Source organism: Schistocerca nitens, chromosome 4, assembly GCF_023898315.1.
Source record: "Schistocerca nitens isolate TAMUIC-IGC-003100 chromosome 4, iqSchNite1.1, whole genome shotgun sequence".
In the NCBI taxonomy this organism is placed as follows: domain Eukaryota; kingdom Metazoa; phylum Arthropoda; class Insecta; order Orthoptera; family Acrididae; genus Schistocerca; species Schistocerca nitens.
Window position 1 is genome coordinate 597,950,816 of NC_064617.1, and position 11,764 is coordinate 597,962,579.

At 43.4% G+C, this 11,764-nt stretch overlaps 1 protein-coding gene across 1 annotated transcript in view; it reads left to right on the top strand.

The window, feature by feature from the left end:
* LOC126252456 (juvenile hormone esterase-like) overlaps positions 1-9,254 on the top strand; it is a 124,880-nt gene extending 115,626 nt beyond the window's left edge. The window contains exon 10 of the mRNA XM_049953351.1: positions 8,996-9,254. Within this exon, the coding sequence (XP_049809308.1) occupies positions 8,996-9,185 (190 nt within the window). The 3' untranslated portion in view covers positions 9,186-9,254. The remainder of the gene's footprint in view (positions 1-8,995) is intronic.
* The last annotated feature ends 2,510 nt before the right edge of the window (positions 9,255-11,764 follow it).

The following is an 11,764-nucleotide window of genomic DNA, read 5'->3' on the forward strand; positions in this document are numbered from 1 at the left end:
CATAGTTACATTTGAATCAAAACATGCAATACAAATCATTAATGAATTTACAATTTGTCAAAATAATCCTGGACTCCGGTAGTGGGCTGCCTCCACAACAATTTCTACAAAAAGGTTATTACATCACATAAATAGCATTGTTCAAAATTACAAATTTTCATTTTAACCAGCAAGTCGTCTATAGTCCAATATCAAAAATGAAAACATACAACATATATACTCAAAAATTCATATCTAAATACAGAACATATGAATTATTTCTACAATTTAGTTATTACAGGTTTTATATTCATTCTTAGATAGTCTTTGACATGAAATATGCAACTCTAACTGTAATATAACACAAAGCACAAATGTAAACAAACCCTTTCCTTTCAATTGTCCATTCTACAGCTAATTGTCCTAACCATGTCCTAGCATGTTTATTTTGGGTCATTATAGCCCTCACTCTAGACCGGACCTCATCTGGAGTGTCATTCGGTTTATTGGTCCCTCCTCCTCTTCCTCGGAAATCAGACGAATGATTAATATGAATCCTTGGGTCATTACTCCCTTCTCTGTTTCGATCATTAGCTTGCTTGTATTTCTGTGACCTAATAGACTCCAACTGCTCCAGTATCTTCATTAAGGCCTCTCTACCTTTAATTGGGCTCCTGGATACGGTTTCTTGTCTTTTCTGATTCAATCTTCTTTTTATTGCAGATACCATTACGTTGTCACTCAGTGGTCGTTCCAAAGTCTCGTTCAATTTACATGAATGTTTGGCAAATTCTTCAGACGCTCCTTTCCAATTACTTAGTGGTCTGCATCGTAGTGGGTCCTCAAGTGCTGCACATTGATGACTCTTGGGCCAGCATTTCTTCAATAATTCTCCTCCGAACTGACCATTATCCGTAGTCCCTTTCTTCCTCTTGATTCCACAAGTGAAGTCCTCACCTTCGATTGCACCCCTCTGGTAATCTTCTCGCTGCATGGCTACAGCATTTCTCGGATTGATTGCCAATTGGTTTTGTTTATCTCCTATCCCCTCAACCACATCGTTGCATTGTTTCTGCATCTGCGTCACTTTGGTGATCTTTTCTCCCAATTCGGTTCTATTTTCTTCAACATCTTCTTCTATCTTCTCAACCACGTCGTTGCATTGTTTCTGCATCTGCGTCACTTTGGTGATCTTTTCTCCCAATTCGGTTCTATTTTCTTCAATATCTTCTTCTATCTTCTCTGTTAACTTTCCTTCCGTCTTCTCCACGTCTCCCTGGACCTGGTCTATATTTGTCTGTAGTTTATTTTCTCTCTCGTCGATATTCATCTTCAGTCGTTTTGGTAACTCCTGTATTTCCTTCCTCAGATTACATTCCGTCTTTGTGTACGAGGTTCTGATTTCTCGTACTATAGTTTCCTTACTTGACTCCAAGTTTTCTCTAAATTCTTGTAAATCTTCCTTTAATGATTTTCCGAAATTTCGTACTATTTCTTCCCTTTCTTGAAAATATTTCTTTATTAATTCTCCAGTTTCTCGGTACTCTTCTTTTATTGATTCTTGTAATTTTTCTCTCCTTTCCCTTTCTTCTTGAAAACGCTTCTCCTCTGATTCTTTAATCTCCTTTATCAACTCTATTATTTGGTGTAACGTTTCGTCTCTCTCTCTCGTTTCTTGTGAATCCCTTTCTAATGGTTCTCGTAAATCTTCCCTTAGTGATACGTTATTTTTTTGCGAACGCTTCTCTAACCTTTCTTCCCTCTCTCTTCTTTCCTTTCTAGTTTCCTTAACCTCCTTTAGTGCTTCTGCTAACATCGCTCGTATACCTGCAGCCTCTAAAACTGGCTTAGCTCTCATTGTTTGTTTCGGTGTCTCAGGATAACTAGTTGAATGTGCTGCTGGGCTTCCTAATGAGAATCCACAATCACTGGTTCCTGAATCATCTCTGTCTCTCTGTCCTACCCCTTTTCTTTCAACAACTGCCTCGCAGACCTGCTTATCTTCAAAAGACATTTTTGGTTTATTTTTAATGCCCAGGCAAGTATTACAAAATAACCTCCAATAATTCAAAACACTCCTAATTACCATGAAACTACTCAACAGTACCTGCAATCCTTTCAGAAATTTCCCAAATTGACACAACATGCCTGACTATTAAACATAACAGCTCTCAAAAACCTAACACTTCAAAAACAATTTTCACATACATAATTTATGCAAAAATTTATTTTAAACAAGATAATCATAACTCTCACAAAATCTAAAAATGCAAATTCCTCAAAACAATTGTCATTTATCCAATGCAGTGTGCACCAATAAGCATGCTAGACTTCAAAATATGTTTCGCAACTTTTCTGAAATTACTACAATTTAGCACTTCCCCTAACGTAAATATCAGTTAAAACTGTTTATTTATCACGAAGACTGCACACTGCAATTTACTGTTATTTTACCCGTCGTCTTCACTCACCAACCGACGTTACCGCGAGTCGCGATGTTTTGACGTTTCGGATGGGCGTGGCTGGTCCGCCGCTGGAGCTCGCGTGAAGGTGACGTAGTTCCCCGTCGGCCGCTCCGTTGCGCTGTAGGCGGACATAGTTTGTAGTTCGGCCGCTAGATGCCGGGACTGCGCTCGTCGTCTCGAAGTTGCGTCGCTCGCCGTGATGTCGTGTGAAATCACGTCGCGGGTCTAAGCTCTTTGGTGCGACTGCTACGTGGCTCTGTGTGACGTCACTCCCTAACTGCGTCGCCACACTACGTTATCGTCAGCATACCAGTTTATGGGTCCACACGAAACCGTCCGATTTTCACCGTTCAAAGGGCAATTTCGGTCAACATTTTATCACAAAACACCTTTCTAACAACTTTTGTGCTGAAATCTTGGCTCGTCTCACTATTTTAATGTTCACACGTGTCTTTTTTTTATTCCACTTTTCACAATTTTTCGCGCGGCTTTTCGCATTTGTACTTTACAACACCGTTTAATATAGCCAGCAAAACAGTTTAGTCACAATCTTGCGATATTATTACTTCGTATTGTTCAAAAATTACACTGTTCCTTATCGCTATTTTAACGTTCATTCACTGTCCCGATTCCACATTGAAAATTTTGTTTTCTCGTCCGAAATTTACACTTGTTCTTTTCACGGTAAGCCAACTGTGTTAACACGATTCGTCCGAAAATTGCAGTTGTCCTTTCACGGCTCGCCAAGGGTGTAACACGTCCTTTTATTTATTTTAGTTTATCCGCTCGTTCGCGGATCTAAGTAGCAGCCCAAAATTAGATAATTAATTAATGTGACCGTGTACCTAATGGGCTAGCAATCGGATTGGACTGCTCAGGAGGTGTTACATTCCGTACTGTCCTCACAAATATGGTAATAAGTACGGTTTGGTGGTAATGAGGACAGCAAACACAGATTCATGAAAAAAACCTATATTCTTAGCAAAGCACAAAAATAAGGAGACAGCCACTGCCTTCGTCAATACACTGTTAATGACAGCTAATCTCATCACAGGTCTCTATAATTATTCTTAATCTTCACACGCAATATCCAATCACTGTAATCCAAGTAATGCCGGTGCGGTAGACGCGGGAGTATAATAGCGGCACTCAATATCACGAATATCACTTTATAATAAAACTTTCTCACTTCCCGCATAATACTGATACAAAGGGGTTAAACCACGGCGTTGGCCACTCCCTTTGCCGGTAATTTGTATTAATTTCTGCTGGCTTTTGCACAGCTATGCCCGCCTCGCGGGAACCTAACACACCCTCACGGCATCCTCCAAGCAACTTCGCACTGCTCTCCGCCCAGTTATTCCCGCCTCGCGGAAATCTACCCAAGCCGCACTCGGCACTCCGGGGAATCCCCTCTAGCTCGCGCGTCCTGCACACACTACTCGATATTTGCCCTGTCGACCTGTGTGAGCGCAAGTTTTAATAGTAAGGGCCTGCGGACCCCTTACAGGTTGCTGACGATGGGGCGGAGGGTGTGGCGTCAGGTTGGAGTTCCGTATTACACGAGCCCTCCGTTGAGAGGGCTGCGGGGAAGACCGTTGTCTGTATTTCCTGAGAAGTTCCTGGTACTTCTGGCAGCCACGCCATGTGGCAGGATGGTCCTTTTCACAGTTAGCACATTTCGGCGGAGCCCGTCGGGGATGAGTACATGCTGAAGATCGGTGTTGCCCTCCACATCGAACGCAGCGAGCAGGCAAGCTGCAATAATTAGCCGTATGTTCGAATCGCTGGCAGTGGCGACATTGAACAGGTCCTTCTTGTCTGTTGTAGGTTTCAATAACTACTTCAGTATATAGAAGGTATTTGATGTCGTAAATCTTGTAGTTTTCCTTTTGGGCTGGCAACGTGACAGTAAGCATCTTGAGGTCGTAATTCCCTCGTGTTGTCGTCTCGATTTTTAAACTGGTGGACGTTGATGACGGGAAAACCCTTCTCTATCAGTGCGTCTTTCAGCTCTTCCTCCGTAACTTCGGCAGGTAAACGTTTGACAACGACTTTGAGGTCCTTGTCCTCTGCGGCCTGATGTGTAAAAAAGTGAATGTCATTCGACACAAAGAAATTGATGGCCCGCCGTTGATCTTCATAGGAGTCAAAGTGATATTTTATCCTGTCTCGTTGGTAGATGGCCTTAAGACTGCCGTCAATATTCGCTTTCAGCGCCTTGTTGAGTTCCATGTAGTTCTTGGTATGATAAATAGTAACGGGCGGGACTTTACGTAATAAGTTACGGCCAGAGCCATCGGTCCCCTCTTTATCTGCTGGTCCATACGTTCTGGAGCATCCGTAGTATCTTCCGTCGCAATAGCCGCATAACGGTTGGAAGTTTTCAGTTCTTCTGGACGTTGCCGCTTCCGAGAGTTGTTCTGCTTAGGAGAAGCGTTGAGTCGTTTTCTTTGGCGAACTAGTGTAAAATCGCCCTCTCCGTCGGTGGGCTGCATTGTCCTAACTTCTTCAGAGGAGACTCCCTCCATTTCGTCGTCGTCTTCTGGTTGAGAAAATTGTTCCACGTCGTCTACTTGTTCTTAAGGCTGTGAAGTAGGAACTGTACTAGTCCGGTTGTCGTATACTTCCTGACTTTGCAGAATCATGTGCTGTATTTCACGTCTGAGTTCCCGTTGTTGCCGATCGTTCTGTGTTAGCTGATGTCGCTCGTCACAGGTGTTTGACGTACGGTGTCCTCCGCTCTGCATTCGCATATCGCTCGTCGTGGTCCTGTCCTCATTATCTTGCCTGTCAGAATCCGTTGTCGTTGCAGGGGTCGTCGCCGTTGTATCCGTCCTGTGGGGAGCGGCCGCCGGGACGGCCGGCGGGGCAGGCCCCACCGACCGGCCAGCGGCCGGCCCCGGCGCGACCAAGCCGGCTGGCTCGGACGCGCGCGTTCCGTTGTCCGCACTCTTCGGCATCGCGCGCCCAACTGCGACAAACCACCGCAAGTAAGACAAACAAGCACTTCCGGAGTCGACGGCGTACTGCCACGCTTCACCACTCAGTCACTCCACTCCACCGACCTAGAGGGCGGGGCATGAGACGAGTAGATCAGACGGCGCCGCCACCCGGAAAAGCGCCGGCGGGAAGCCAAGGCGTAACTAGGGCGCGTGTTTAAGCGAGACGGACAGAAGCACGTCTCACGCTCCCCTGTGGCACGCCAGAGGTTACTTTAACGTCTGTACACATCCCTCCATTGAGAACAACATGCTGTGTTCTGTTTGCTAAAAACTCTTCAATCCAGCCACACAGCTGGTCTGATATTCAGTAGGCTCTTACTTTGTTTATCAGGCGACAGTGCGGAACTGCATCGAACGCCTTCCGGAACTCAAGGAAAATGGGAGCCTGCATCTAATATTTTCTGGGCCTCATGATCAAATAAAGCGAGTTGGGTCTCACACGATCGCTGTTTCCGGAATCCATGTAGATTCCTACAGAGTAGATTCTGGGATTCCAGAAATGACATGATACGCGAGCAAAAAACATATTCTAAAATTCTACAACAGATCGATGTCAGATATATAGGCCTATAATTTTGCGCATTTGCTCCACGACCTTTCTTGAAGACTGGGACTACCTGTGCTCTTTTCCAAACATTTGGAACCTTCCGTTCCTCTAGAGACTTGCGGTACACGGCTTTTAGAAGGGAGGCAAGTTCTTTCGCGTACTCTGTGTAGAATCGAATTGGTATCCCGTCAGATCCAGTGGACTTTCCTCAGTTGAGTGATTTCAGTTGCTTTTCTATTCCTTGGACACTTATTTCGATGTCGGCCATTTTTGCGTTCGTGCGAGGATTTAGAGAAGCAACTTGGGATTTTCTGTCAAGTCGGTACATAGAATTTTACTTTCGAATTCACTGGGCGCTTCACCCATAGCCCTCCTTACGGTAACTTTGACATCGTTTAGCTTCTGTTTGTATGAGAGGTTTTGGCTGCGCTTAAATTTGCAGTGAAGCTCTCTTTGCTTTCGGAGTAGTTTCCTAACTTTGTTGTTGAACCACGGTGGGTTTTTCCCGTCCCTCACAGTTTTACTCAGCACGTACCTGTCTAAAACGCATTTTACGATTGCCTTAAACTTTTTCCATAAACACTCAACATTGTCAGTGTCGGAACAGAAATTTTAGTTTTGATCAGTTAGGTAGTCTGAAATCTACCTCCTATTACTCTTGCTAAACAGATAAACCTTCCTCCCTTTTTTTATATTCCTATTTACTTCCATATTCAGGGATGCTGCAACGGCCTTATGATCACTGCTTTCCTGTTCTGCGCTTACACAGTCGAAAAGTTCGGGTCTATTTGTTAACAGTAGGTCCAAGATGTTATCTCCAAGAGTCAGTTCACAGTCGAAAAGTTCGAGTCTATTTGTTAACAGTAGGTCCAAGATGTTATCTCCAAGAGTCAGTTCTCTGTTTAATTGCTCGAGGTAATTTTCGGATAGTGCACTCAGTATAATGTCACTCGATGCTCTGTCCCTACCAGCCATCCTAAACATCTGAGTGTCCCAGTCTATATCTGGTAAATTCAAATCTCCACCTAAGACTATAACATGCTGAGGAAATTTATGTGAAATGTATTCCAGATTTTCTCTCAGTTGTTCTGCCACTAATGCTGCTGAGTCGGCAGGCACTGGTGGCCCATATTGTCCCACTAAGCAACTGCGATTCAGCGTAGATCCCTCAGCGTGGTTGGTGGGTCACGTCATCCATAAACAGCACTTTTCAATCCATCCCAGGCATGTTCGATAGCGTTCATGTCTGGAAAACATGCTGGTGACCCTAGTCGAGCAATGTCGTTACCCTGAAGGAAGTCATTCACATGATGTGCACGCTGGGGGCGCGAACTGTCGTCCATGATGATGAATGCCTCACCAACATGCTGCTAACATGGTCGTACTATCGGTTGGAGGATGGCATTCACGTTTCGTACAACTGTTACGGTGCCTTCCATGACCACCAGCGGCGTACGTCAGCCCCAGATAATGCCACTCTAAAACAGCAGGGAACCTCCACCTTGCTACACTCGCTGGACAGTGTGACTAAAGCGTTCAGCCTGACCGGCTTGCCTCCAAACCCATCTCCAACGATTGTTTAGTTGAAGGCATATGTGACACTCGCCGCTGAAGAGGACATGATGCCAATCCTGAGCGACCCATTCGGCATATCGTTGGGCCCATCTGTACCGCGCTGCATAGTGTCATGGTTGCAAAGATTGACATCGCCATGGACGTCGGGAATGAAGATGCGCATCACACAGCCTATTGCGCACAGTTTGAGTCGTAAAACGACGTCCTGTGTCTGCACAAAAAGCATTATTCAACATAGTGGCGTTGCTGTCAGGGTTCCTCCGAGCCATAATCCGTAGGTAGCGGTCATCTACTGTAGTAGTAACCATTGGGCGGTCTGCGCGAGGCATATCATCGACAGTTTCTGTCTCTCTGTATCTCCTCCATGTCCGAACTACATCGCTTTGGTTCATTTCGAGACGCCGGGACGCTTCTCTTGTTGAGAGCCCCTCCTGGCACAAAGTAATAATGCGGACACGATCGAACCGCGATGTTGATCATCTAGGCACTATTGAACTACAGACAAGCACGAGCCGTGTGCCTCCTTCCTGGTAGAATGACTGGAACTGATCGGCTGTCGGACCTCGTCCGTCTAATAGGCGCTGCTCATGCATGGTTGTTTACATCTTTGGGCACATTTAGTGACATCTCTGAACAGTCAAAGGGAGTATGTCTGTGATACAATATCCACAGTCAACAACTATCTTCAGAAGTTCTGGGAACCGGGATGGTGTAAACCTTTTTTTGATGTGTGTATAAAGTCTACAATGGTTCAGAACTCTATATATAACCAACTGGTCAGTACCATATCGTCCACTTTTTCGATATCATCTGTGGTTGCAGCCTAGTGCATTCTTCATGTGGTTCATAAGAAAAGTACATCATTTTGTAAACTACCCAACATGAAGAAGTAGGAGTTTTCTTCTTATGAATCTTTACCAAATTTTTATGGATGTCTGTTGGGAATGAATTATGGAAACCAAAAAATTGTATGACGAAAGAGTATTCAAGTTCATCTGAACACACACAAGCAGCGCGACTGCTTTATTATTTATTATCACATATTATTTATTATTATTTTAGTGCAGTTCATTTTTACCTATAATTCCTTATTAGTCTACTACTCGAAACACAGAAGCTATTTGACGTGCAAGTATTTTGTGGAATTAGTATTAAATACATCACTGCCTGCGACGGCTGTGAAAATACTAGTCTTATGAACCTAATTCCTCGTGAATCACTTTAACCGGTGGAAATGCATTCACACCCTTGAGAACTTACTCTATACGGCAACGCCTGCTTGTTCTAAGACTTCTTCTTATGAGGGTGGTCTGTTCTAGGAGACAAGAATACATTTATGGTGGTCGAGCATACCGTTTCCACCAATATTACACATAAACCCTCCCATTTTGGTGTTTTTATTAGTGACTTTGTTGGTTTTTCAGGAATCCAACTCCAGATGGTGAGTCTGTAACGTGGCCGAAAGTTGCGTCTGATGATGAACCGGAGTACTTGGAAATCGGTAAAGAACTAAAAGCAAAGAGGGGTTTCGCCAAGGAGCGTATGGAATTCTGGCGATCTGTGACTCCTTTATGGGATTTTGGAACTGGTAAAGCCCTTAGGGACGAACTTTAGTTGCCAGAAGCTGAAATTTCTTATTGTATTTACTATAGAACGTAATAAAATTTATAAATTATTGTTTAATTTATTGTAGCATGAATTATTGATAATGTGAGTTTACACGTTGTGCACTCAGATTTTCCTTCCAAGAGCGTTTGTATCACACCTATTAAGGGGTTGACTTATTTACATGACCACATTACACATAACAGTGCCAGAAGGATTTGTTTCTATCACAAAAAAAGAAAAGTACTTTTCTACTTTGTAGACCGTCACTAAGAGACAAAGTTATTACAGTGTTACTAAAATCCTCTTACAGGCTCTTGGAGAGGGGCGGTGTAGAGGGGGCATCTGTGGAGGGGAAAACGAACAAACGTATGAAAGAGTGTGCATCAATTTTCTGCGCTGGTGGGGTGAAAGAGCCATAGTTGTTTTTTTTTTTTTTTTTTTTTTTCCATCAGTCTACTGACTGGTTTGATGCGGCCCGCCACGAATTCCTTTCCTGTGCTAACCTCTTCATCTCAGAGTAGCACTTGCAACATACGTCCTCAATTATTTGCTTGACGTATTCCAATCTCTGTCTTCCTCTACAGTTTTCGCCCTCTACAGCTCCCTCTAGTACCATGGAAGTCATTCCCTCATGTCTTTGCAGATGTCCTATCATCCTGTCCCTTCTCCTTACCAGTATTTTCCACATATTCCTTTCCTCTCCGATTCTGCGTGGAACCTCCTCATTCCTTACCTTATCAGTCCACCTAATTTTCAACATTCGTCTATAGCACCACATTTTAAATGCTTCGATTCTCTTCTGTTCCGGTTTTCCCATAGTCCATGTTTCACTACCATACAATGCTGTACTCCAGACGTACATCCTCAGAAATTTCTTCCTCAAATTAAGCCCGGTATTTGATATTAGTAGTCTTCTCTTGGCCAGAAATGCCTTTTTTGCCATAGCGAGTCTGCTTTTGATGTCCTACTTGCTCCGTCCGTCATTGGTTATTTTACTGCCTAGGTAGCAGAATTCCTTAACTTCATTGACTTCGTGACCATCAATCCTGATGTTAAGTTTCTCGCTGTTCTCATTTCTACTACTTCTCATTACCTTCGTCTTTATCCCATTTACTCTCAAACCATACTGTGTACTCATTAGACTGTTCATTCCGTTCAGCAGATTATTTAATTCTTCTTCACTTTCAATCAGGATAGCAATGTCATCAGCGAATCGTATCATTGACATCCTTTCACCTTGTATTTTAATTCCACTCGTGAACCTTTCTTTTATTTCCATCATTGCTTCCTCGATGTACAGATTGAAGAGTAGGGGCGAAAGGCTACAGCCTTGTCTTACACCCTTCTTAATACGAGCACTTCGTTCTTGATCGTCCACTCTTATTATTCCCTCTTGGTTGTTGTACATATTGTATATGACCCGTCTCTCCCTATAGCTTACCCCTACTTTTTTCAGAATCTCGAACAGCTTGCACCATTTTATATTGTCGAACGCTTTTTCCAGGTCGACAAATCCTATGAAAGTGTCTTGATTTTTCTTTAGCCTTGCTTCCATTATTAGCCGTAACGTCAGAATTGCCTCTCTCATCCCTTTACTTTTCCTAAGGCCAATCTGATCGTCACCTAGCGCATTCTCAATTTTCATTTCCATTCTTCTGTATATTATTCTTGTAAGCAGCTTCGATGCATGAGCTGTTAAGCTGATTGTGCGATAATTCTCGCACTTGTCAGCTCTTGCCGTCTTCGGAATTGTGTGGATGATGCTTTTCCGAAAGTCAGATGGTACATCGCCAGACTCATATATTCTACACACCAACGTGAATAGTCGTTTTGTTGCCACTTCCCCCGATGATTTTAGAAATTCTGATGGAATGTTATCTATCCCTTCTGCCTTATTTGACCGTAAGTCCTCCAAAGCTCTTTTAAATTCCGATTCTAATACTGGATCCCCTATCTCTTCTAAATCGACTCCTGTTTCTTCTTCTATCACATCAGACAAATCTTCACCCTCACAGAGGCTTTCAATGTATTCTTTCCACCTATCTGCTCTCTCCTCTGCATTTAACAGTGGAATTCCCGTTGCAGTCTTAATGTTACCACCGTTGCTTTTAATGTCACCAAAGGTTGTTTTGACTTTCCTGTATGCTGAGTCTGTCCTTCCGACAATCATATCTTTTTCGATGTCTTTACATTTTTCCTGCAGCCATTTAGTCTTAGCTTCCCTGCACTTCCTATTTATTTCATTCCTCAGCGACTTGTATTTCTGTATTCCTGATTTTCCCGGAACATGTTTGTACTTCCTCCTTTCATCAATTAACTGAAGTATTTCTTCTGTTACCCATGGTTTCTTCGCAGCTACCTTCCTTGTACCTATGTTTTCCTTCCCAACTTCTGTGTTGGCCCTGTTTAGAGATGTCCATTCCTCTTCAACTGTACTGCATACTGCGCTATTCCTTATTGCTGAATCTATAGTGTTAGAGAACTTCAAACGTATCTCGTCTTTCCTTAGTACTTCCGTATCCCACTTCTTTACCTATTGATTCTTCCTGACTAATGTCTTGAACTTCAGCCTACTCTTCATCACT